A 27,420-nucleotide genomic window follows, 5' to 3' on the forward strand; every position below is an offset into this window, starting at 1 on the left:
ATTCAGTGCAATGATTTTTATCCCTGAATAAAGTCAAAGTACAAGAGAATGGCATGAAAAAGAAGAAAATGAAATTTAGTCCACAGAAGCTTAATTAAAACTATGAGGCACTTACAGTTTTCACACACTCAAGTCCACTATTTTTGTATCTTAAAAACTGGATCTGATAGTCTAACAAGAAAAAAAAAGTTCACAAAGTTCCAACAGGTTTAGACAATTAGACATATTAGAGCATTTAAATTGCTTGTGATCTGGATGAATAAATGAAACCTCAGCTTCCAATGTACCACTGGGAAATACACTGTCTAAAGGAGCTTCAGAATACACTGTTCAACTGCACCTTACACTGGTACAACGAGACAATGTTCCAAATTCGTCTTGATAATGTGGTTCATCTACACCTCTATCTAAAGCTGGAATACATTGGAAACAGCTTTTGCTACTAAGATTTGTTGGGAGTAACCAACATTTGTCAGGAGTGGGGATTAATACACTTTTGAGACAATGTTTTCTTTAAAAATAAATAGCTAATTGGTACTAAGCACCTGCACCTGAGAGGAGCATAATCAACTGGCTGCGAAACTCTGAGCAACTTGGGCTCTTCTGTATCTCTCAAAATCAAAATTTTCAATTAGTTCCAAAGTACCACATGGCACATCATAGCTTTCCAATATGAGACTTACTAGGGTTTAATAAGTGCATCAGCTGATGCTCTCTCAAGAAGATGCATGTTGTGATCCATAGTTCAGTCTCAAGGAGAAGATGAAAAGATTTTCATGGCTATCTACATATCACATTAAGGGCAAACACACAGTTTTTCTTCCTCTTTCTATGTACACAAATAGGCAGAGGTGACAAATTTCAGGAAGGAATGGTTAAAATAGTCAGAACATTAACTGAACTTCTTCTCCAATGCAGTTGCCTACACAGCTTAGAGGAAAACTACACAAGATTAGCAGGTTAATCCTCCACTGGAACAAGAAGGAAAGAAAAATGTATATCTGCAGCAGCACAGCTATGCTCCAGCCTTCAAATAAAACTTGTAATAAATTCAGAATCCATCCCACAAAGTTTTAAGAGCTGATCTTTATCCTTCACTGGAATATCAGTGCCTAGCCCACAGTAACATTTATATAGCTTCTTTCAAACCAGCTGCCAGAGCAGGACCTTCCATTTTGTAACTACTTAAGACTACTTTTCTTGCTGTCCCAGAATAATCATACACTTCTGAATTACATGGCCCTCAGCTTGTCACCTTCTTGTCCCACAGTCTGAAAGATGTGAGGTTACTCATGAGGAGGGATTATCCAATAACCGTAAAGGAGGACTATGAAGACTCAATAAAAAGTAAACAAGGGAAAGACAGAAGATATATAAACTCTATTCTTAGTTCTAAATCTCAGAAGGTATCTTAACGTGAAGCTGCAAGTTGTGCTTTATTAGATCAAAATTTTCAGTAAATCTAAGGAAGCTCAAATTCTGCATGAGTTGACCACGAACTTCAGTCTTCCGAGGTTTGACATGGGCCCAAATTCTGCAGTTTCCCAGCTCTGCTTCAGTTCTGCTTGGGTGACTCAGCTCTACATCCTGCTAAAGCCTTCTACTGCATCCTAAATGAAACAATGCATTTTATCAGGCAAACTGTGATTTTAAATGTGTGTGTGAGTTGAAAATCACACAGCGGTAAAGTGACAACCACTTTTCTACATTTTGCAACACAACAGAGCAGATGAGGCAAAAAAGTGGTGAATTTGGGGTTGGTATTCTGAACTAGAGCTGAAAGACCTCCATTTTAGGGTCATCTTGTCAACTGCAGTAACTGGGATACTACAAATATTACGCACATTTGGCAATATATATATATATTGCCAAATATATATATTATATTATATATATATATATATAAAATATTATATATATATATATAATATAATAACAACACCCACTTCACAAACTGTGCTACAAATATGGGGAGGGGTCTGTGGAGAAAAGTATTTCACAAACGCAGAGTACTATTTTTACCTTCCTAGTCAAAGACATAGAACAGCTGCACACTGAAGAAAAAAAAAAGAGAATTGGTTTAAGCTCAAATACACCAGCCAAGAAATGTCTTGCCAGGAAAGCACCAAGGCATTTAGCCTGTTGCTGACAGCTCATGCAAGGCAGGGCAATATCCCAAGACAACACACTCTGCTTTGCCTAAAAAAGGGGAAAAAAAAAAAAAACAGTTTCGCAGTTTTATGAACAAAGTGGGAGTTTTTTGGTTGTTTTGTTTTTTGGTATTTTTTATTACTTTGTGTAACTATATTTATGGACTTTTAAAATATTTTTCTATAATATTTTATACAATTTAATTTTTTTGTTGTTTGTTGTTGTTGTGATTTCTGCACCCTGCCGTTAAAAAAAAAAAGTTTATGGTGTTAACTTCAAGTCTTCAACAGGCCTAAGAGGCACCCGCAGAGCTCTGCAAACCCGCACGCAGGGTCGGGGCGGTGTTTGCCCACGAGAACGCGTTCGCTCGGATACCGGGTGTGTCTGCGGCTTCTAAAGGTTATCCCGCGGTTTACAGCGCTGCAGAGGATGGAAAGCCCAGTGAGAGCCAAGCACCGTCCCTGGCACTGTGTCCGGCACCGCTGCCCCTGACGAGACGGGACGGTGCGGAGAGCGCGCAGCGATTCCCACGAGCGGCTCCCACCCTGGCACGGGCACCGGCAAGGACCTGCCTGGTGGGGCGGGTCCCGGCCCGCCCTGTCCCCTGCGCCCGCCTCGGAGCCATCGAATGCTGAGCCAGCCAAACCCTCTCCCCCCCAGCGCCGCTGCCCCAGCGCCGCGGCCCCGCCCCGTTGCGACGGAAGCGGCGTCGCCGGTTGCTACGAGGCCGTGCAGGACGCGCCGGGCATCGCGGCGGGACCCGGCGCTGGCGGCGGTGCGGGCCTGGCGCTGAACCGGGCGCTGGATGGAGCCCGGCGGGAAGGCCGGCGGGGCGGCGCGGGGCCAGCAGCTCCCCGGGGCCCCGCAGCACCGCGCGGGAGGGCGGCGGAGCGTCCCTGTGTATCCTTCCTGAGGCGGTCTCTTACCGCCGGGGCCCGGCGTTTCTCGGGGCTGCGGGGGACCCGTGTGGGGCGGCGGCGGGCCAGGGCAGCCGTGTCCCAGCCCCCGCCCTGCCCCGCGGTCAGGGACCGCCTCAGGGGTGTCTTCAGATTAAAACTTGAACATTGTGGGTTTCAAAGTGCCGTGGGAAAGTTGTCTTCTCAAGCAACTTCGGAGTTTTCTTGTTTTCCTTCTTCTAGGAGATTATGCCATTAGGAATAGTGTTTTCCATCTTAACTTGGGGGTTCTTTTTTTTTTGGATTTTAGTAGTAAGAGCTACTGACACAAACAAGATCTGCCTGCACGCTGCTACTTAAATAATTACTGGCGTGAATCAGGACTGATCCGGCTGTATGGAGAGCTTTTATTTAGTGATGTTAATCAATTTCAGTGTGAATAACTAATCCTTTGGGGTGGGGGGTGGAGGGGGGGGGGGTTTCCATTTAACATTTTCCCTGTCATACCTGCATCCTTATGTCAGAGGTTTAGATAACTACACAAAATGTCTCTTCAAATGGACATTAATAAAGATGGGATTTTTCAGCTGGCGGTATCATGGAAGATGAGTGCAAAGCCTCTTCTAAAATCCCTTTAAAAAGTAAAATGCATTTACATCTTTTTTCTGGATGAGCATAAAGTTTGTTATGACTGTAACATACAATTATGGAACCTACTCTATATAAGATCAATCAATATTGATCTTCTAAAATCCCTTTAAAAAGTAAAATGCATTTACATTTTTTTTCTGGATGATCATAAAGTTTGTTATGACTGTAACATACAATTATGGAACCTACTCTATATAAGATCAATCAATATAACAGGCTATTGTATCTTTTAATGAGCAGTTCGATCCAGTTTCTGTTGTCCTTAACACAATCTTAGGGGTAGAGATTTAATGTTTCATTTTGAACAGGATTTGGAAGAAGAACGTCGGGCATTGAAAGAGGATCAAAAATTACGTCGGAGCAAGGCAATGAAATATTTGGTGGAGACAAACAGAAGAAGAAGGCAAGTAACTAGGGTTCCTTTAAGTGGAGGATTGTAAAAAAAAGGAAAGAAAACCGAAGCAAAAAGAGTCAAAACCTTGAAACAGCTCAATATATCTCTAGTATTTTCATGTTCACTTTGATAAATAGCTCACTGCTTTGGCCTAGAGGAATCTAAGCTAAACAGTTTCACCGATTTAGTTTCTTGCTATAGGACAAATAAAATATAATAAGAGCAATATTCTGTTTTACTCACTAGTTTTTGGAAACTCACTGTAGTCATATGTCAACTAAAAGGTAAGTAGCACTTTCATGTTAAGGCTCTGATCTGCATTTCTAGTGTTCTGGGTTTTATTAGCTTCAATGGATGTATGAAAAATGCACTCATCTGCACAGCGTGGGCCAGCAGGCAGGCAGTTGCCTTCTGAAGTGTGTGCTTTTCTGTCTGCTTGGCATAACAGCTGCACAGCCTCCCCTTCGTGCCGAGGCTTTGTGCTCCCACTTCCCAATAAACACAAAGCAACATCTTTCTTGTACAGGATTATATTTATAATAAAGTTATTTTGTACTGACATTTTAAACAGAGCTTTGCATAGTCTGTCTTTCTGCACACATGAGAATGTAAAGCCATGAAGTATTCTGTGACAAATGGATTAAGTAAATTATGCACTGAAATGTCTCAGTGAAGTGCTGTAAGTAGTTTAATGGGCATAGAGGTCTTTTCCCTTGCGCTGAGATGGTGCTCACACAGACGGGGCTCAGCTGTGTGTACTGTAGAGGCAGATGGGTTCCTCCTTGCAAGCCCCCAGCCTCAGAACAGCTTCCTCTGCCTCTTGTTACCTCATTAATGCTCATGCCCCACAGTTTCCCTTTTAGATGACTTCTGTTGTACAATGTTTATTTATTAACATACGTTTGTAACTCATAAGAGAGGTGGTATATATTGTTTATATTGCCATTTTAGCCTGACAGCATGTGCTGTCAATTTATGTTTTGAAATATAAAGAAAAATGGAAGAGGAAGTATAACCACCTGCGAGTGATTAAAGACAGAGTGCAACCCACAACCTTTGCAGATAATAAACTGAGTCTCAGTTGAAAAATTAAATACCTAATTTCATTTTCTGGAACAGAACCACTGTAATGCTACGCATCTCAGATGAACACTGTTTATTGTATTACTGGTCTTGAAATATTATACTCTAATGTAAAAGCAAATACCAGACAGCCTGCATATTTTTGACAGACTGGTGTAGTTAAAGTAGTACTCATGGATGCATAAATACATTTCCATATGTATTTCATTGCAGCCTTAAGAAACACAGTATAAATCCAAGTTACTCAGGTGAGCCACTTAAAAATTTAGGTATGGTGTTCATAAAATGAAGTTGTTTCAATTGTTGATAATTGAGAATGGCATAATTATTAGCACAAGAAGCAGTTAAAATGGAAATCTGTGGTAACTGAAAAGGAGTAAGTTGTCTCGTGTTGGAAAGGTAGTAAGTGCATACAATGTTTTAAGCTGTGACATATAATTAAAAATTAAGGGTCACTGCATGTGTGCAGGAAAGTAATTTGAAAATAAAGTTCCTTGAATCTGAATATTTTTTTCCTGACAGTTATGCAGGTAGGAATTGATTGATCAACCATCAGATCGTGTCTCAAATCTGTATATGAGCCAAGTTCCATTAGCTTTCGTACGCATGGAAAGGTGTTAGATATGATGAGGGTTTCTCAAAGGTAGTATGACTTTCTTAAGCTCCACATTCTCACCTGGCAGCACCCAAAGTTATCCCTGCCAGGGATTACAGGCATGTGTTAGGAGTTATTCTTGGCACTGCTGGTGTATGATTTCAAAAAAGAAATTGTATCTTTTGTAATTTTTATATGGAGAGTAGGAATGAGTGCACTGTGAAGTGTGACTGTCCATTTTCTACCTCTAACTTTCACACAGAATGGTTGAGGTTGAAGGGACCTTTAAAGTCATCTGGTCAAACACCTCTACTCAGGAAGGGCCACTTAGAGCTGGTTGCCCAGGACTAGCTTTTGAGCTTCTCCAAGAATGGACACTCCACAACCTCTCAAGGCAATCTGTGTTAGTGCTCGGTCATCCTTACCAATAAAAAAGTGTTTCCTGATATTCCAAAGGAAGCTTCTGTGTTTCAGTTTGGTGGCCCTTCATTGGACTCTCTCCATTCTGTCCATGTCTCTCTTGTAGTGAGCAGCCCAGAGTTGGACGCAGTCCTTCAGCTGTGGCCTTCCTGGTGCTGAGCAGAGGGGCGGGATCACTTTCCTCTACCTGCTGGCTAAGCTTTGCCTGGTGCAGTTCAGGATGCCATTGACCTTCTTTGCAGCAAGGTTGGTCCCTTCTACCAAGGAACAAGTGCTATAGGATGAGAGGAAATGGCCTCAAACTGCACCAGGGGAGGTTTAGATTGGATACTAGGAAAATTTTCTTCATGAAGAGGGTTGTCGAGCATGGGAAAAGGCTGCCTATTGGAGCGGTTGCATGTGGTAATTCAAGATGTGGTTTAGTGGTAGGCTTGGCAGTGCTGCGTTTGTTGTTGGACTTGATGATCCTAGGGGTCTTTGCTAACCCAAATGATTCTATGTTTCTATGTTTAATGAAGATGTTAAAGAGGACTGGGCCCAGTACTGAGTTCTAGGGTTCACCAATGTGTACTGGCCTCCATTAAGACTTTGTGTCACTAATTGCCACCTTCTGGGCCTGACCATTCAGATTGTTTACATTCCACCTCTGTGTCTGCTAGTTTAGCCTGTACAAAAGCATCTCATTTATGAGGATCATAGGGCAGACAGTATCAGCAGCCTTATTAAAGTCCAAAGAGACAATATCTACTGCTCTCCCCTCATCTACAGGGCTGTCATTTCTTTGTAGAATTTTATCAAGGTGATCAAGCATTACTAAATTTAGTGTCAACCTTAAGTTTATAAATTTTCTCCTAAAAAACTAAAAGCAGTGAATTCCCTTTAGGAAGAAGCATGAGTGAAGATACAGGAGAGTTTCTGCTGTCTTCTTAATCTTGTGTCATTTAGGTTTATTCTCTTCATATTGCTTTGCGGAGGAAAATTTTTCTGTGGGTTTTTCTTGGTGGCTTTTTTTCAGGAACCACCAGCAGACCTTCTTTAAACAAGGTTATACCAAAGCACTTTTTAAGCTCATGAGAACTGCATATGCATATGCGAGGTTCTTGCAGATTGAGGTCTTCTGTTTTCAACCTTTTCTATGTGTACTCGTTATTAAATTTTCCCTGACAGTCTAGTCTTGTTGTCAATACTTCTAAAATGCAGCACCTTCACCATTAAAAATACTCAACTTCTACAAGCTGTGCTCAGTTAATTGGTTTAGTAGTAAAAGACAAAAACATCACTTACTCAGAAAAGAGCAAGGATAGCTTTGGAAAGAAAAGTCTCAATAACTTAAATCACAGATTTTTTTCAAGCCCCTGATGTCATCTGTTTCTTTGCATCCCTTGTACTGACCTTAGTTTTGTGTTAACAACAGTACTTCTACACAGCAAAAAACCCTAGCCTACAGTTTATACAAGTTGCCTGACTATCAATAAAGTAATTTCTTTATTGTCTCACTGATACCTGAAGTTGCAATTTCAAGATCAGATTAAGAATCAAATATTCTCTGGGGCAGTAGCTGGCAGATATTTTGTTTAAATAACAGTATTCTGGAAATAAGAACTACTGACTAAGCACATACTTGATGCAAATGAATAGGATATCATATTTTATGTTTCTATAACACACTGATTTTTAAATACCAGCTGTCAGTTTTTCTGGGGACTATAGACCGTGCTGTTACTGCTCAGTGCAAAATGTGCATCCCATTTTACTGTGATGTGAGTGTCTGCAGGTAGCTGGTTCATTCTGGAAATGCAATTGTCTATGTGCATTTTAAAATAAACCTTACAGTCAGTTATCTTGGTTCAGTATTTTGAATTACCTTGAAATAGCTAACCCATCTCTTGAAACTGGGGAAGGAAATCTATATCGGTTTCCAATCTATCCCCAATCTATTGTTCTTTCAGTAATACTTTATTTTCAACATATGCACAAGCTTTGTGCTCCACCTACTGGCCGATTAACATTGATTATTTAATAAAAGAATAATTATTCATCAGTTTTGTTGATAGAGAATGAAAAGCAGCTTACGGCCAGAAATATGAGAATAGTGTCAGCACTTGGTAAACAGAGAGGGCAGAGTGTTAAGAATTTTGCATTTCCTTCTACATCAAAATGGAACTGTGTAAAGTAGGTGATCACTGTAACCATGTGGACCTGAAATGCAGTATTGCCATTTCTGATAATGGGCCACAGGATTGTGCTGAGTTTGCAAGGCCTTGGAACAGATGCTTGCCAAGCTTGCTCTCTTTGAACTTTTCTTGACCTGACAGCAGCTTTGTTTTGCTTGGTTCAGCTGTAACAGCAATTTCTCTAGTAGACCAGGTGTCTGTGGCTAATTTATTTTGCCTTTATTTTTTTATTGTATGACCATGGTTTTATATAGATAGCAGTAAGAAGCAGCTATTTTCTGCAGAGAATGAGATATTTGTGACTCTAAAATAATGAAGTAGTGTAGAGAAATTTAGGAGAGGCCTTGAAAACTGGAGGTGCAGGATGTGGCATGGAGGAGTACAGGCAGGGGATGGTAAGAGATGGCACACAGGCTTGGCACTGGAGACCCCATGGCTATACTTACCAATAGTCAGCTAAAGAAATGCAGAACTAGATCTGACAAACCTGGCTTTAGAGGTAACAAAGAACAAAAGAATAATATGTAATATACATAGAAGGCACCATGTATGGAATATTTGGAGGTACTGTGGAGCTACAGATTGACAATGATAGAACAGAGGTGTAAAAATGTATTAGCAAATACAAAAATTACTCCAAGTGGATCCTAAAGTGAGGGAGAAGAAAGCATTAACATGAATATCCTGCTGAAGGGACTCCAGATGCTGCCAGTTCACCCTAACACCCCAGCACAACCAGAATGAAACTACAAGCCTTGGGATGCAAAAGAGCAATGCAGGAATGAGCATCAGGTAAAGGGATAGAAACTCAATGTGTGAATAACAGTTCAAAGTGTTTTATCACCACTATTGAGCCCTTTTCTATATAGAAATATTCTAACAGTATTATTATTTTTCAGTAACAATTCTGGATTAATAGTAATTGTACTCTTAAGATTTGAATTATAATAACAGAAAAAAAGCTTGACTATACAAGGTGTGCTTGGGTTTTGCCTATGAACAAGACTTGAAATGTGACAACTGGTACACAGTGCAGGCAGCCCTCTTGTGAACCTTTGGGGCATATTGCAGGACAGCCCTCAGTGAGCCCCTACAGTATTGTAAGGGTTGGCCCTTGTGAAGCTCTCGCAGCAATTTCAGGCTGTCTTCTTGTATTCAGCATACAATAATCAAAGAAGATGAAAGAATAGATTTAATATGTGACCCTGGTCTTGGTAAGTGTCTCAGATAAAAAAGTTGATTTTTGGGCAATGTCACAGATCTTTTTAAGGACGTAAGATTGCTTCCTGTTTGCCCATGGAAGGGAATTTGAGTGTGACACCGCATTCTAGCCTTTTCTTGATCCTACTATAGTCATTGACTATACAAATACCTCCCTACCTCAATTTTAAAGCTACGGTGCACTGGTTTGCAACATGATATGACAATGGAAGAATAATATCAACTCAGTATCAAAAGGTTCATTTTATAGCATTCCATACACACTGTATATATTCCTTTTTTAATTATCATTTTCATCCAAGGCAGTAGTAAGCATTTAGTCCACCTGGGAATGTAGCATCCATCACTTCACTGTGAAGACAATTTCATAAAATTAACCAGGAAATAGTTCCACTGTCTAGTCATACTGTTTTTAACATAAAAATGCCTTCCACATAATGTCTGTATATGTGAGACAGCTAAGTATTTTAAGTTTCGTATTCCAAATTCTCCATAAACATTTTGGCAGCTGTTTCAAATATTGCTGCACCACCAAGTTGTTTATAGTAGACAGAAAAATTGGGTTAAAAAAACACCAGTCAGGAAATTCTTCTGCTAACTATCCATCTTAAAGCCGTACTCTTTTGCCAATGTTACATCTGTGATATGAACCTAAGCTGGTGGCTTAAGGAGACTGCATGAAAAAACATTTGCTTTAACTGTTTTTCTCTAAGATATAAATGTGAATTTTTAAAATTATTTATTTTACATAATGCACCTGGGTGCTACAATTTACATTCTGCAAGGTCAAGAAGTTAATAAGGCTTCACCAAATAACTTTAATGCATTTCCTTACATTAAAATAATTTTTTTTTTCTCCTTCTTGTCTTTATCCAAAACAAATAGTGATCATGATGAGCTGTGGTGAAAAAGACCTCTTGCATCAGCATTTGGACTTGCTCATTCCCAGCTATATGGAACAACAGTCCTTTTTTTAATGCTCGTTATTAGGAAAGTGGAAGAGTGCAGCTAAGTCATATTCAAAATCATTTAAAAAAAAAAAAACAAACCAACTCTGTCAGAATTGACTTTTTTCTTTTTTGGAGTTATACACTGGAATTACTCCAGGTGTAAAGTTGTAGAATTTCCCACATGTCTGAATTTAACAACTACAGCTCAGCTAAAGGCCTTTTTGATCAGCTTCTAGAAATATTAAAGGGCATCCAGAAGAATATTTAAAGAACTTACTAGGATAAGCAAGACTGTTTCCTCTCTTGTGATTTTCATTTAGTCAAGATAAAATTGCAGATTTCTGTATTAGATTTTAAGGTGAGGGAAGTTCAGGAATACTGAAAGTGGACAATGAACTCTAATTCTACTTTTTCGTTCTAACATGTTTTGATAACCGTGTATATATGAGTTTTCAAAATAGTTGAAGTTCTTTGTCTCTCTCTCTGCTATACTTTGGCTTCCAAGTGGATTAAAGTGGATATTCCTGTATAAGTGTGTACTTGGGAATTAGTTGGCAGTTTTCCTACTTTTTTACTATTGTGCAATTACAGCCTTTAAGCTTTCTAAAATAAAAAGTACCTATTTCAAATTATTTTTGTGTTTGTTTTCACAGGAGATCAGTCATCACTTTGAAGGGATACTAGAGGGGTCAAGTTGAATATTTCAGTTTGAACTTTTTCCCTGAAAAGCAAAGGGAGGAATAATTAAAATGGCTTGAGTTAAGGCGTAGCTTTGTAAAGTAGCAGCTTTGCTCCATTAAGCAAGAACTATGAAGTTCTGCTAGTGATTAGAGTTATGGGAAGGTATCTTATTGTGATGAGAGGAACAAGGAACATATGGCTAAACATTTTTTTCCACTAATGCTGGCTAGAGGGGGACCTTACTTAGTGTACTAGTGACCTGTTAAGTCACATTTCTAATACACAGATGGGAAGCTCCCAGCTGTAGTGATCTTTGCATGGCAGGCTTTGGAAGTTTCACTTGAAGACCATTACTTTTACAGTGTTACTGCTTTTAGAACAGAATGTTTCCAGGGGAGGGGCATCCACAACCTTTCTGGGTGACCTGCTCCAGTGTTTCACCACCCTCACTGTAAAAAATGTCTTCCTTATATCTAGTCTGAATCTGCCCTCTTTTCAACCATTAAATATGACTTGCCTACATAGGCACTGTACCAATAAATATACTGGGTATATTTCACTCAAGGAGATCGTTTGTCAGTAAAAGCTGATGATTCTGTCCGCAGGAGAAAAGATTCCACATAGCTTCATGAAGCTTATGCCTACTGAAGGAAACCTTTGCGATGATGGTTGTTTTTGACTAGAGCCTTCTTCGCTTTCCAACCAGTGGGAGGGCACATTTAACATATTTATTAGTAATAACTGATTCTGTTAAATATAGTTTCACATTACTATTTTATCCTATTTTGTGCTAGTTGTACTAGATAGTACTTGTTTTGTACAAGTTGATACTAACTCTTGCATATTTATAGATAAAAGCTGTAGTTCCTTTGTGTTATTTCTAAATAACAACTTTTAAACTGTTGTTATTTCCCCAGCGGGTTGTGAAAAGCACACAGAGCATTTGCAGTTAACCTTCCTCCCGATCTCTTCACTGTGATACACTTATGTCGTACTGTAAAGGCTGTTGTAGAAGTCACATTGGTGACAAGAACTGTTTGATTCTGCATGTTAATTCACATATAAAAAAGAATCAAATCCCTGGTTGAGGCTAAAAAAATAAAAATATGTTGTGACTCTTCTTCACCACCCACTGTCCCATTTACACTCAGACAAACTATAAAAATCCAGCTGTGCTGAAGTTAATAGCATTTAATTTATGGACAAGCAAGCTTTTGCACTAAAATGGCAAGTTGGTAAGCAAGTAAGTTACTAATATTTTGGTAAATTTAATTCATAAACATAGGAATGATCTACTTTTGCTTCTTAAACACAGAGCCTTTGAAGAAAGACAGAAGGAAGAAGAAGAAAAAGAACAAAGATTTAGAGAACAAGTTCTGCAGCAGAGGAAAATTAAATTTCAGGAGGCAACTGCAAAGTTCCAACGTGCTCATCAGTCCTTTTCTCAGCACAAACAAACAGGTTTCTTAATTAAAAATTAACTATTCACAATACAAGTGTTTTTATATTCACAGAATCAGAGAATAGTTAAGGTTGGAAGAGACCTCTGGAGGCTGTTAGTCCAACCCCCCATATTTTTCTATTTAGTAGAATATAATTGAAGCAGACAGAACAATTAACTTTACTCAAAGTAATTGAATTCACAAAAGCAAAACAACTGACAAGAAGCTGAGATCTCGTACATATGACAATTGAGTAGAGGAAGTAAAAAGAAAACCAGATTTTTTTTTTCCTAAAAATTGTATTGTGAGATATTTCACTAAACTGCAGTCACAATAAGTACGTGACCTCCTTGAGGTATTGTGGCTTCCTGGGTTTTCCCCACTTTTTTGACTGCAGTGTGCTTATTGGTTGCAGTACTGTGCTTTCTCAGCTGGGTGAGAAGTGTTACAAGGCCACTGACAGTTACTAGGATAGTGTAATGATCCCCTCTTTGAACCTTTGAATATGAAATACTCAAAAATGTGCATTTTATTTATAGTTAAGTAAATACAGTCCTAGCATATATTAATATGGTACATAATTTTTTTTCTGAATTAGTCCACTTTCTAAGCTGTTCTCTTGCTGGGAAGCAATGATCACTTCAGCTCAGTTCCTGCTTTCTTGGAATCAGTGCAGATTGGCAGGAATTTGTAACAGCATTGGCCAAGTCTGATTTCCCGTCAACTTTCCAGTGTTCCAATGCTTAAGATATGGTCTATTACTTAGGTATTCTTTAACAGATTTACTTTAATTGTGCCAGCTGTGAGGTAATGTCTCTGACTTCAAGATCAAATGTCAGATTAAAATAACAAAATAGAACAGTACTGGTTTAGGGCTTCTTCATAGCTCTACTGACAGCCCAGACTGTGTAGCAATAGAATGAATCACGATTTTTTCTCTTGGTTTTCCTTTATAGAAAGTCTGCCTCTGCTACTCTCTACCCTACTTTACTTCTACTCACTTGAAAGTGGCCATATATTGTGCCTGTCTGGACTCCTTCTTTCCCCATTGGTTCTATTATTAAGTTACAGTTTGGCCTCTGTAAAATATCTGCGAGCCATAACTTTGGCTTAGTGCATGAGTGGAATAATCATAATGTAAAAACAAAGTTAGATTTTTTAGCCTCCTATTTTTTCAGCAGTTCAGTTTAAAAGCAAATAGCATAACTGTTGAATACATGTGTGACTGTAAACACTTAAATAGACTGGGATTTTGTTTCAGAGGAACTCGAGATGCTCTTGTATGTCTAATAATGCTAAACTACTCTGTTTATTTTGACTATCTGGATTTAGGCTTCCAAACTTCAGAAACTTAACCAAACCATTTATGGTAAAATATTCCAATTTTTAAAAGTTTTTTCTCATTGTGTGTTTTTAGCTCTGATCCCTCCAGTCCAGACAAAAACAGCTTTCCAGTTAGAAGAAGCTCTTGAACAAATTAAAGGATCAGTTTTAACACCAGGACTGTGCTTGCCAAGCACAAACAAAATCAACTTCAGGTAACCATTCCTGTTTACTCTGATGGTCAAAGGAAGTCAATTTCTTACTGTATTCAATAAACAGCAGACAATTCCCTTTAAGAAGTTGTAGGGCATTTCTCTCATGGCAAAGAAAGCATTTCTGTGGACTTTTCCAATGAAACATTATACAACTTCCTTGAGTTGTTTGTGTCCATTTGGTAAGACAGCAGAAGAGATGATACAAACCTTTTCCCTTCAGTGGAATTCTGGGAATAGTCAAGACTAACCCAGTCTCCAGTCAGTTATAGCCCAACTCAGACTGCCATGGTTATCAAGCCATGTTCTCAGAATTACAAAGTATTCTGTCTAGGTGATTTCTTATCCAGATTTTTTTTCCTTTTGACATTCAAGGATGCTTTATTTTGTATGTTCACTCAAGGATCTTCTTTCCAGCTGTAATTCCTTTATATTTCTCATTCTCTACCTGTATCAAGAGGATCCTGGTAACAGTTTGACCTGTAATTTCATTTTATATCACATAAAATTTTATTTACATACCTTTTACTCTACCCAAACACTGTTTCTAAGGTACCTTGACTTATTATAGAATGTTTCTTCATACATAGTTTATTTATCTGCTGTATTTCCTACTAGTTCCTGATTATCCCTTTCCTAGCCTCTCATTTCTTGAACATTTCAGCTCTGGGGGTTATTTTTGTTGTTCTTTTGTTATTCCTTTCTGCATTTCACTTATTTTCTGTGTGATATAAATTGTGCAGATGTTCAGAACAGACATAAACTCTGTCTGAAAGGGTTGGCCCTACTTTTGGGCTTCAGTGTGTTCTTCATTGTGACATTAATATTCAACTTGTTTACATATCTCTGCTGATTAATACATTTTCAGGTGATAAATTGGTCAGTTGAGAAAATATTTTATAACTCTTAGAGCTTAACACTCATGCTATTTGTCAGTCAACATTCATAGGATGATTGCAGCAACAAAACCAAAGAAAAAACCAAGAAATCTACCTGTTAAATCTAAGTTTAATTTATGGCAAAAAAGGTAGATGTTTCTGAACCCTGTCTCAGGTTTCCTGATCATTTGTCTCATTTCAGTCATAGGCTTGATTAAGGACAGCATCTCAGTGCTTCTTCCCCCTGCTTTTATAATTTCTTTCTTTATTTTTTATCTTTTTTCAAACTGCTCCTTGTGCATCACATTGGTATCTCAGGACTTTCAAACCACTTACCATTTCTTACTGTGCTGTCACTCCATTTTTATTTGTATAATTTTAAAAATTCACTATCCTTTAGTAATGATAGGGTGTTCTTTTCACAGTTTTCACTTTCTTAACCTTGATTTCCTAAGGAAATTAAATTTATATGTTCAATTCTTTTACAGTTTGTGTTTCCCTAGTAACCAAATCTGAGAGAGACCTAAGAATCTCAAAGTTATTATATTTCCGTAAGTTTGAAATTAGAAATTGCTCAAGGAAAAAAAAATGAAAATAAGTGACCCCAACATCAGAAAGGTTTAAAAGTTGAGTCCACTATGACCTATTGGCAGGTCACAAGACAACTAGTACAGATAAAACAGAAGAGCATTTTGAGAAGGTTCTCAACAGTGAAAGTTCTTCAAAGCTCACCAGTCCTGAGCTGTAAAGCTTCAAACATTTCTTATAATCCCTTTAACTGGAAATTTTGGGACTGGTAATAACTAATTCATATGAAGTAGTCAATACCTGTCTGTATTTCTATTGCTTCTTACAATTCCATAAACACTCAAGCCAAAAATCTTGTGTCATCTTTAGAATTTACCCTCCCTCAGAAACAGAATGTATAGAATTCATTGACAGTCCCCTTTTAAAGTAAGAAATGAATATTTTATTAAGTATGCAAGATAAATATAGCTTCAGACCCAACTGAATATCTGTGAATTTTAAAAGATTCTAGATTTTATAATGTCTGTGTTTTAAAAGGTGTAAAAAAATAAATTAAGCAATGGAGACATATTAACTCCTCTTGGAGAAAGGCAAAAGTCCTGAAACAACTAATAAGTGTATTCTGTGCTTGCAGTAGAGCTATTTTGCTTCTAGTATGGTTTAATTATTGAATGCTAAAGCAAAGATTTTGGAGAACTCATTAGCCAACAGACACTGAGATGTTTGTACATTAGGTGTGTAAATGGCATGCTGCTCTTTTTACAAGATATATTTCCCTGTTGGTGTATAAAAATAGTTGTGTTTGATTAAGTTTAGTCTTGGGATATAAACTTAAATATGACAAATCAAAAATGGTCTATGGAAAAGTTGGAATGTTGAAACTTTTATAATTATAAATGGCCTAAACATGTAGAATTTTTTATAAATATAAATGTTATAAGCACTCAAATAAATATAAAGAAAGCTCTGTGTGTCCAAAAACCAAGAAACCAGATTTTGGGAGGGCCAGGTGTCAATCAGTCTGGTCCACAAAAACAAAAAAATTTTGGGATAGGGAGGATATCTGCCATTCAAAAGAAAACAGCGTGCAGTTTTCTGAGTTCAGTAAATAAATACGTGAAATTGTTCTCCTTTGTTGCTGTCAGCCATCTCAACAGAAATAATAAATTCCGTTCTAGACTCTCCTTAGGTCGACTGCAATTAAGCCAACCCTTTTTGGAGTCTTGTATAAAATCTCCTGAAAAATATCAATAGTCTTGATGATTTGAAAGTTTCCATTTTCCATTGCCCTAAAATTATAACTGTTGTGATAAATACAAAAAAAAAAAGGTCTTTCTAGATCATGTACCCACTTGAAACACATCCACTAAAAAGAAAAGGGATAATTTTAGATGCAGTAAGAGAAAGCTCAGAAGAAAGACAGTAAGCTGAAGAAATGGATAGAAATGAAGGAAAGAGGTTATTGAATTTCTGTACATATATGAAACATTTGTCTTCAGCTAGGAGCTGGCCACAGGGCCCAGGTACACTAGCTACTCTAAAGATTTTTTTTTTTCAGGAGGCAAATACCAATTCTTTAACCTACCATAATACTGACATTACACATCATCAGTAATTTGGGCTCTCTGGTTGCTACAAAGTCTTCTTGCTCTTTGAAGTAAGGGAACACCTGACAGCGTCAATATAGTTACTGTCTACATAAGCCAAATTTATGGAAAAATAAAGCCCATTTTCTTGTTAGTTTTTTTCTTTTTTTTTGTTTTTTTTTTTAAAAGCAACCCTCCATGTTCCATTTCTGTAAATTATCAAACTGTTGGCTGACATTTTCCATATTAATGTAGCCTGAGGCAGTCACCCAACAACCCAATCAGAAAAGTCTATTTATAAAAGAAGAGAAGTTTTAAAATGGAAAGTGTTGGACACTTTCAGATAGTACTAACAGCATTTGTCGGGCTTTTCATCATTTATTGATGGTGTATACTTTTTGTAAGAAACTTATTTAAAAGTGCATAGTTGATGCATAGAAATAAGACAAAGTAATAATTTGCTTGTTTGTATCAAGGACCACAGATGATGTTTTTTCCACATCAGCATCTAGAAGTGATTCTTTCCATCAGAAGCAGAATTCAGCAGTGTTTGGCTGTGATGAAACAGTACAAGAGAGCAGTAGAACAGGCTTGGATAGTCACCAACTTCTCTTCCAGAAAAATCTGAAAGAAATGCGACAGCTCCTTGAAAAACAGCATCTCAACAACTTGGAGGTATGATATTTTCATGTGATTCATTACAAGATGCTTTTAAGTGTGACAGAAATGTTCTTGAATGTGATAAAAATTAAAGTTCTGTTAAGCAGTCTTTATCAATTAGACAACACAGGAGGGCATACTGTACTATGCCTTATCCATAGACTATTTTTGGTAAAATTATACATATTTTCCAGTAAGAAGTCTGAGATGTTTAAAAATATTTATAAGAACTTTTTCACAAATTCATCCAAGATACCTGTTATGTTGTCCTTTTTTCCGGTTAATGTAAGATTTTTATGTCAGACTTCTTGTCTCTGACACTGGTAGCCATTAGTTGATCACAGGAGTCTTGTGCTACCTCTGAACTTAAATTGATGGTTTTCAGTGCACACCCAAGTTTCTGCTGTGCTGACTGTGACAGGTCAGCACAAAATGCCATAGCAATATAATGATAGTATGTCAAATGTTGGGCGATTTTTTTTGTTTGGTTGTTTTTTTCCCACTATGTGGTGATATGTTAGAGGTTGAATTCAAGTCTCTTGAGATCCTTTTTTTGTCATCTTTTGCATGGAATTGCTGCAGGTGTTCCAGCAATGAGCTTTTCTGCCTAAACTAATTTTTAGACTGAAAATCAGTTTAAAAAATCATCTTAGAAACAGGGAAAATCAAGAAATGAGCTCTAAAGTGATTTCTTAGTGCACCTTTAAGTGCGATTTTATATCTCAGTGTCGTCTTTGATTTTGGAAATACTGTCTTCAACATTACGTTTTCTGGAAAAAAGAGGGCATAATTTGGGGCTCGTTCTTTTATTTCTATAATATCTACTGGTACCCAGAGTCATGGTGTCTGAAATGACCTGGGCTCCATGAAGCCCATCCCTCTGTTTTGGTCATGGCTGGAGGCATGGAATCATTGGTGGCCATAGAGCAGGGGCTTTTCCTTTTAATACAAGCATATGGGTAACTTGTGAAAGACTTTGGAGAGTTTAGATATGGTTTGATCTTGATGTTTCTAGGAGCATTCATCTCTGCCTTTGTATCTACTTTGGTCTGATGGTTATTAATGAAACTCTTGAGCAGCTGATGGCTAACACAGAAAATCTCACTCAGCTGGAGTGAGGTTCAAAGAAGTTGAGTGGAGAGCAAGTACAGTTTTTACTGGCAGTGATTAGTGTTCTTTCTTATTTCTAAGCATAAAAGAAGGAAGAGAAAATGACAATTTATAGAAAAGAGCTGATAAACTGACTTCTCGATAACCGCTTTACAAAAATACAAAAAGGTCTAAGCCTTTTTTTTTCAGTAATATCACATTTGCATTTCACTGGTATAGGGTTTGCAAATCCATCCCTAAATGATGATGTTGAATTTGGCAGTAGCTGCATTAGAATATCTTAGAATTAGAAAACAAAATACATTCTCTTTGAGAAAAATATATAAAAGTATTCTTAATGTATTTTCAGACTTCTATATTGGTGTGTTTTATCAAACAGAATTATCACTTCCTAACTGAATTCTAAGAAAAAACTGCTATGAGTCATGCATAATTTTTTGCTTATGGTTTTTTTTAAATATTAACTTTGGACACTGTATGTAGTACAGGAATTTGTGTTTACAAATCAATGTATTTTTGAAAATACCTGTAAAAAAATTTTTGTTTTTTTCCAGAAGATATTTTTCTTCTACCACTAGGGGTTGCTCAGCTTCTTTCCTCTGATAAATAGTTTCAAAATGTAAATATTTATACTTCAGATATTTGGACTTTCTTTCTTGAAATTGCATGTGTTGGACTCTGATTAGAAAAATAGTCAAGAAAGCTCTTGACCTTGTTCTAAGGCTTGAGTTTTGGAAGTTTAATACTTGGATTGTGCTGGTGGCTGGTGTTCATGTGCATTGTGATTCCTGTTTTGTGAATAGTATTTATAATACTCTTACTAATAAAATTTATGATTTATAATTATTTAGAATACTCTTACTGAAATCGATACACTTCAGTAGTCTTGCTACTACCTGTTGTCCAAAGTAATTTTTGAAATTAAAGTGTTTCACTGTGCACATGCTTTGCAACCTAGCCATCCATTGAGATCCTTTGACCTCTCTTTGTTTCTGTTTTTACAGGCCCAACAGGATTATAAAGATTCCTAAAATTGTTTACTTTCCTACAGGGCAATAAAATTCTATGTGAACCTTTACCAGTAGATTTGCCATGTTCCCTGCTTTACATCTCTAAATATTTGTACAGATTCATCACTAAGCCAAGGGTTTAGTGACCCTTCTACCATTTTCCAAAATTATTTTGCATAAAGTATTGAGAGCAGTAGATTTTATTTTGTGCAATAATTGTATCTGAGCCACTACATCATGTTACTGTTTTATGTTCATGAGTATGTTCTGTTTTGAAGAATTTAATATTGCTAATTTCATTCACAAAAAAGGATTTTTCGCACAGTCCTTTCCTGGTTTTATAGCATGCATAAATAAAATCTTGAAGGTGGAGCTGCTAGAGCATGGTCTTTAGGTAAAGCTGCATGCAGCTTTTCACCAAGTGACATTAGTCCCAAGGTACTTAACTTTTTATGAACTGTTAACTGATTATGTTGAAATTTTCCATTTCTGGTACCTGCCTTGAACAGAATAATTTAGAAAATGTCCACTAAAATGGCTCAAATGTGACAAGGAATAGTGTTGTTTAAGTATCTTTTGTCCTTTTCTTTTTGTCACCTCTTTAATTTCATGGCCATGCAACATTATTTTGGTCAGTACAATATTTCTCTGCTCTACAAGAAAAATACATTATGCCTGAATCAAACTGATAGTATAACATTTTATCTCTATAGTTTCATTTTTTAAACAAAATACTTGGAAGTAAGAGCTAATTCACAAACAAAATAGGTATAGATGATCACATGGGGATTGTATTTTCCTCTTCCCTCCTTTATATGGCCATAATTAGGTTACTCAAGTGGTATCTATGAAATCCAAATTTAAATCCCTTTCTGAATGATTTAAGAAGGATTTTTTCCTTGGCTCTCCTTTCTTTCTATTGTGCAGTCATTGAAGTACTCAGTACCAGTCTTTCTGTGGATACCATTCCCCTTGGAAAAAAACACTTCAATATTTATTGAAATAGGAATGCAACACCAGTATCATTCCTCAGAAATTGCAGCCCAAACCATAAGCTCATCAGGGTGTTCTTATGTTGCCTCCAATACAAGGAAAAGTTGTATCTCACTGTACTGTGTGTGTTATACATGTAAAATCACATAAGTCTCTGAGGAACAATTAAGAATATTTTCTAAGTGATGTTCCACTGAATGGTATGGACATCACCTGCCTTGCAGGGGTTCACTTGTAAGACTGTTAGCTGTTTGTGTTACTGTGCCTTTGAGTTTCACAGTGTCTGTGAAATGGAGATGTTTCAGGTAGCTGATGGGAAAACTGTAGTATGACTGGAATGAGTTAACCAAGGGGTGTTGTGTCAAGTTCTTCTGCCAGGGGTATTGTGTCAGTCTAATTCATCAGAGCCAGAGGCAAGACCAGCATGGAAAAAAGGAGTGCTGTGTACAGAGTCTCTCCCAAGCATCAAGAACTTGTAGAATGCTCAGGGCTAGTTAGTGGGAAAACAGATTCTTATGGGGAGGCTTAGGATAAAATGGCATTGAAGCAGAAGTCAGACTTGATTTTGTAGAGACCATTCAACAACTTGAAATAGGTTTCTATGGTCACCTTAAATCTAGAAATTTTGGCCATTGTTTTACTTGTAAATGTGAGTGTTAATGTTTTTATGTTGATCATTTAAATTATATGACAGACCTGAGTGATTTCCTCACTTATTTTCCTCTTGGCAAGAGCAGAGGTATTCAGTTTTCCTTGGCTTTCAAACAATATTGTGACAAACGGCTATCTTACACATTATTTCAGTAATCCAAAATTCACATGTGCTATAAAGACAAATTGAAATGTATCTCCAGACTAAATTATTTTATCCAAATACTCCAACTTGTTTTGATTGTGTATTCCTGAAGAGTAGGTTTTGAGGTTTTGGGGGCGGTTTTTCATAAAATAACTTATTCCAAGCTTGTGCTGTATAAAATCTTCATGACAATCTTCATATCTGACAGTCTGGAGTTCATTCGACAGTGTCTTTCCTCAGTTCAAAGCCCCTCTTGAACAGGTAATAATGTAGGATTGAAGCTGAAACAGCTTTTCAGTACAAAAGAGGTTGTTTCAGAGTTAGACTAATACATGAATAAGGTTTTGATTGTGGATAAGTTATGATTGTTTTACGTACAGCATAGCTCACAAACTAAAGGAATAAGGAAATTGAGACTGTCCTCCGATATATACCTGTTCCTCCTTTACAAGCATATCGTTTTTTCATAAGCATTGCCATACATATTAGCGTGACTCCATTTTTGGGTTTACATTCATATACATGTATCCATTATATACATATATGAAATCTTTATCTATAGCTATGCGCTGAAGTATTTTTACCATACTTCCTGACTGGTTTTTGAGTGATTTGTTTTACTGCAACAGTGTAAGATGTTCATAAATGTAGCTGAAAGAAAAGAACAGAGTAAAAAATAGCAGTATCAAATCTTTAGTGTACTGCAGTTACAGTAAGATATTTGCTTGCAGGAAGGGGCTGGAAGTTATAAAGTTTGTGCATATGCATCTGCCAGGATGCTGCATTATGCTAACTTGGTATTATCAGTGATAGTATATACTGGTGTCTCAAGGGGATGTTGGAAAATCTATTGATTTCTCATGAAGATTAAAGTATCAATCTCTGAAGGATTTTTGCCCCTTTGAAGATGGCAGAGCTGTGTTTTAGGGGTTTTTTTAGAAGATAAGGCTTTTGTGAATTCTAAAGCAAAACAGAATTTAGCTACTTTTTTCTTCCAGTATTCTGCTTCTATCGTAGTAGTCTAATGGTGGCCTGGGTACCCAGAAGCCTAATCAATTATTTCATTATTTTTAATATTAATTATTATAAACCTGAAGCAGCACTTCGGTGGTGTTTAGGAGCTTGAACATTGCTGGGCAGTTTATGCCCAACACTTGCATATCTCCATAAGGAAGTATGGCTCACCATAAACAAAGTAGAAAATAAAACATCAAACCAAGCACCCAAAATTCAGAGGACAAGAATAAGCAGAGAGTAACTGGGACCTCTTTCAGAAGACTGAAAGTTCTTGTAACAAACAAAGAATTGCACTATTTCAAACAGTGGCAAGATGAAAAAATAATAACCTTTAAATTCAGTAGGCTATTTAGGGGAAGATAGATGCTGAAAGCTTGTACAAGTTCTTACAAATCAAAGCTGTAAAGTTCTTAGGAAGAATGTATGTCTTGAAACATCTGATTGAAAAAAGCTGAATTTGTAAAACAGGTAACATATAAGTCACTAAATTTTTTTTCAAGGTAAGTGATTATATTAATGAAGCATGCAGTGAATGTTGGCAATTACATGAAGCTGCCTTATTAGATAACTTTATTTCTAGAAAGGTATAAATATAAATATTAGAAAATGCTCTTAGATACATTGTTTAGCCTTCAGGTTGCCCGGTATGGAGTCAGGCTTTGTATTCAGTGATCCTTTCAACTTGGTATGTTCTGTGATTCTACAAGTATTTCTGTATCTGACCTTTAGGATTTCCTTATATAAATCCACCTTCTGCCTGGGCTGCTGCTGTGCAGTGCATAAGAGTGGGATCATGTTAAAAACTCTTCCATCTTTACAATGTATATTGCTAAAAGAAAAAGTAATCCTTTTTCATTGACTACAAAGATGTTACAAAGATGTATACTATTTTTTTAGAAAATAAAGAGTTCTGGTAGGGTAGTTCCTCAGCTGAACCAGAGATTATTTTAAAAATTATATTCACACACTGATTCATTCAGGAACTGTGTTACCGGTCAAATAGTATTAATCTATTCTTTTTTTACTGATGCTATGGCTCCAGTTCACTCATATCTGTTAACTGTAATCATTAAAATGGTTATTAGTTAAACACCAAAGAACTTCTAGAATTCATATTTCATATCCATGCCCAGTCTTTCTCTACGACTATTTGCCTTATCATGGCTTTTAATTCTGCAGTCCCATGCTATTGTTACATGACAAATTTGTGGAGTAGATGGTATCTGCTCAAACTGAATTTATTAATGGTTTAGAAACAAAAAAAGGGACTAATGCATTATGGTGCATAGTGCCTCAACATTTAATCATTTAACAATTTTTATCAGTATTTAAACCTAGCATTATAAGTTGCACTTCTGAAGCTGAATGACCAGATTCGTGTGTGAAAGTTAGACACCTGGGACAGGGCACCTGAGAAACAGCACTCTGAGTACTGAGGTGCTAAAGCAACAGAGAGACAAGTTCAGCTGAAAATATGTTTCCTACACAGTTATGTACATTTACCTCAGGGCTTATTAAGATTGGAAATCAGAATGAAACATTGGTAATCAGTGTTCAGATCATTTTTCTTTTAAAATCCTCTGAAAGTATGGCTTACTGAAATTGTCCACAAGCCTATGAAATTAGAAATGAATTCTTTTTATCCTTAGAAGTCTGAACCTGCATTTCTAGCATCCTGTGATGATTTTCCAAACAGACAAATCAGGTCCTTTCAAAACTTCATAGATTCATAGATAGGTAGTTTCTGTATCCTTAGCCTGGGAGGAGATCAGGCACCTAGGCATTAGACTGGGAAAGACAGCAGTGTTGATAGTAAGCTTTTCTCTGGTCATCCTATACCCTCGTAACTTCTTTGGTGGGTTTGGCACAATAGAATGGATCTCTTGTGTAAGGTAAGCACCAAAATCCTTTCTCAGTGTAACTTGCTCCTCAAGTCTGCCCGGATCTTCTGAGAAATCAGTATTGTATAGTGCTATGTACCTGATGTTTTTCAAACTCATATAGAAATGGGATTACTAATTTTGTAATGGAATTTCCCATTGGTAAATTTGAAACGAGTTGTTTAGGTACCTCACTGGCTTTGAAACTTAGTTTTTCATCTGTAAGTCTAGTGGTGTCTTTTACACCACAGTCAATGTGAAGTGTAATATGATACATCTACACATATAAAAAGCAAAGAATTTCTGTAAAGAAACCAGTTGAAATTATCAAAAATAGCAAGTAGCGTGAGAGGTGTGAGGGGCCTCAGTTTTCCGAGTAGGTAGCATTTCTTTCTGCATTTTATCTTCAGAAGCGTGTTCCCATTCACCTCTTGGAATTGTGAACAGTCAGCAGTTCTTTTGCAGAAAATGTCAAATACACATGTACCAGCTCTTTAGTGTAATAGCATTCTGACAAAGTCCTTTGGCAGAAACGTCACTTGTCAGGTTCACTTAAAATTTTACTTGTTGCAGTGTTGTTCTTTCACTAGCCTTATGAAAGATTTCTTAGGCTCATGTTTTCTCTTTGTTTTAGTGCTTTACTAAAATGAAATTGCTTGACACAGCTGTTCTAAGTCCTAAGACATACAAGGGACCCCTTTAACTCCTCAGAAGTATTCCTTTCCTAGGGATGTGGATATGTGTGAACAGAGGGGTGTTAGATTTCATGCATTATAACACAAGATAATGCTGGCTACCAGCAGTAAAATAAATTGTACTTATATAACAGGAAAAATGCAAATCCAGTAAATAACAATATAGTACTCTATGAACATTTTGTTTTCTTATCATCCTTTAATATTCTCACAGATTAAGTAAAATTAAGTCATTGGGATTTCCAGGTTTATTTCCCTGCACTTATTGACCAGTAAAAAAAGGATAATTGTTGAATGCTTTTTTATTTCTGCAGAAGTAGTTCTAATTACACATTTTTACAAGGAAATGGGACATTCATTTGCATTACATAGTAGGCTAAACTGGGAAATATGTAATTTTTTTTAATGAGAATGTTAAGTATCTTTAATGTGTGAAAGGATGAAATTGTATGATGCAACAAAATAAATGTAAATGAACTAAATTTGCATGAACTAAGTAAAAGTGAGTGTGTGTTTAAATGAGAATTCCTTCTTTGTTCTTTAGTTCCTAACATTTCTGGATATTACCTCAACTGAGATTTTGTTTTCCACAGGGTTTTGTTTTATCAGGAGAGTATTTATTTATATAATGTAGGATCAAGTCTATTTTCAAACTCTGAAGTACAACTGGGTAGAATTTTTTTTATCTTAATTTGTAAAAGCTGCAAATTTTCTTGCACCCTCCAGATTTATCAGTTTAAGCTAACCTGCTATCAAGAGAAGGCTTTTTAAAATCGATCTTTACAAAATTTTTCTCCTTACTTTGTCATTTCAGAAACACGTTTTGCTATACGGGTGCAGTTTCCAAATTAGACAAGAAGTAAGCCTGACACCTGTAATTTCTTTTCACTGTTTTTTTTCCTTCTGAAAATGTCAAAGTTAGTTCTTCAATTTGGCCTGATACAGAAAACTCTGAGTATATGCCTTTTCCTTGTTTGGGGAAGTTCAAGCAGAGGTTAACAATATCATTTAGCCAAAAATAAAGGTTAATAAATAACTAACAAAGTGTTATTTATTCTTTTCTATTAGAAAGGCACCGGTTTGTATAGGTTTAGTTTGAAAATGCTCCCTAAAGGGATCTTTCTCTCCACTTGCTCCTTTGATCTTCTATTTAGTTTCTTTATCTCAGATCATAACTGTAATGGAAGACTGCACCAACCTCTAAACATTTAATGCTAGATAAGATTTAATTCAATCATAAAAAGTCTTTCAGGACTTATGAAGCTTTTTCTTCTGCCATTTCATATATTTAAAATGTACAATATTAAGATAGAACAATTTTATTGGAATAAAAAATGTTTACTACAAAAATGTATTATTATTTGCTAAAGAATTTTAGCAAATTTTTGGTGAGTTTGGTGAGTTTTCAAAATGTTAATTCTATGTCATTTCTAGGGGATATATAATCACTTAATCTAGGTGAACAGATTCTGCTAGTTGTAACATTTTCCATTTGAAGTCACTAATGAAAAAAAAATCTTCATTGCATAAGATTATTTTCTAATTCAACTTCTCTTAGTTTTTCACACCAATTTAGTCCAACATAAGATTTAAAATTACTTTGCTGCTGAGCTGTGTGAAAGTGAACTTCTAGGAAAAAGTGTATGAGATTCTGAAAATCGTTGACATGCTGTTCTCCTTTACATTCATGTGTATTTTGAAGTCTTGCGCTTAACAAAGTATGTATTTTCAACCATCTCAGTGCTTGGATAGAGTAATAGTGAAGAAAACATTTGTATAGTACATACACAAAGTTGTTCCACTGGTGTTTCAGATGGTGCCAGTTGCTGTTATTCATCACCCATTAAAATTTAATGAAAAGTTTGGGGAAGTGGATGAGAATCCCTTATGCCCTGGGACTTGATCTGTCCTCATAGAACAGGAATATTTTCTTCTTTCTGAAAGACTTGAAGAAGGAGTTTCACTGGGGGTAGTTGTTAATCACTGTGGTTATGATAACCAAGAGACCTTTCTGTGTTTGCCATGGCAAGGCTTAACTCCTCATCGCTTGTGGAGCTTTGTATGAAAAGAAACA

The 27,420-nt window shown here is 36.7% G+C and overlaps 1 protein-coding gene across 4 annotated transcripts in view; it reads left to right on the forward strand.

The window, feature by feature from the left end:
• The first annotated feature begins 2,902 nt into the window (after positions 1-2,902).
• The window catches only part of CEP126 (centrosomal protein 126), a 38,745-nt gene continuing 14,227 nt past the window's right edge, over positions 2,903-27,420 (forward strand). Inside the window, exons 1-5 of one of the 4 annotated variants that reach the window (XM_048295499.1) lie at positions 2,903-3,051; positions 3,976-4,101; positions 12,532-12,677; positions 14,076-14,196; positions 17,662-17,860. In XM_048295499.1, the coding sequence (XP_048151456.1) occupies positions 2,957-3,051; positions 3,976-4,101; positions 12,532-12,677; positions 14,076-14,196; positions 17,662-17,860 (687 nt within the window). In that variant the 5' untranslated portion in view covers positions 2,903-2,956. Of the gene's footprint in view, positions 3,052-3,803; positions 4,102-12,531; positions 12,678-14,075; positions 14,197-17,661; positions 17,861-27,420 lie in introns of those variants that run through there. The other 3 variants (XM_048295498.1, XM_048295500.1, XM_048295501.1) reach the window with 3 other exon arrangements.

This window comes from Corvus hawaiiensis, chromosome 2 (genome assembly GCF_020740725.1).
Source record: "Corvus hawaiiensis isolate bCorHaw1 chromosome 2, bCorHaw1.pri.cur, whole genome shotgun sequence".
Taxonomy (NCBI): Eukaryota; Metazoa; Chordata; class Aves; order Passeriformes; family Corvidae; genus Corvus; species Corvus hawaiiensis.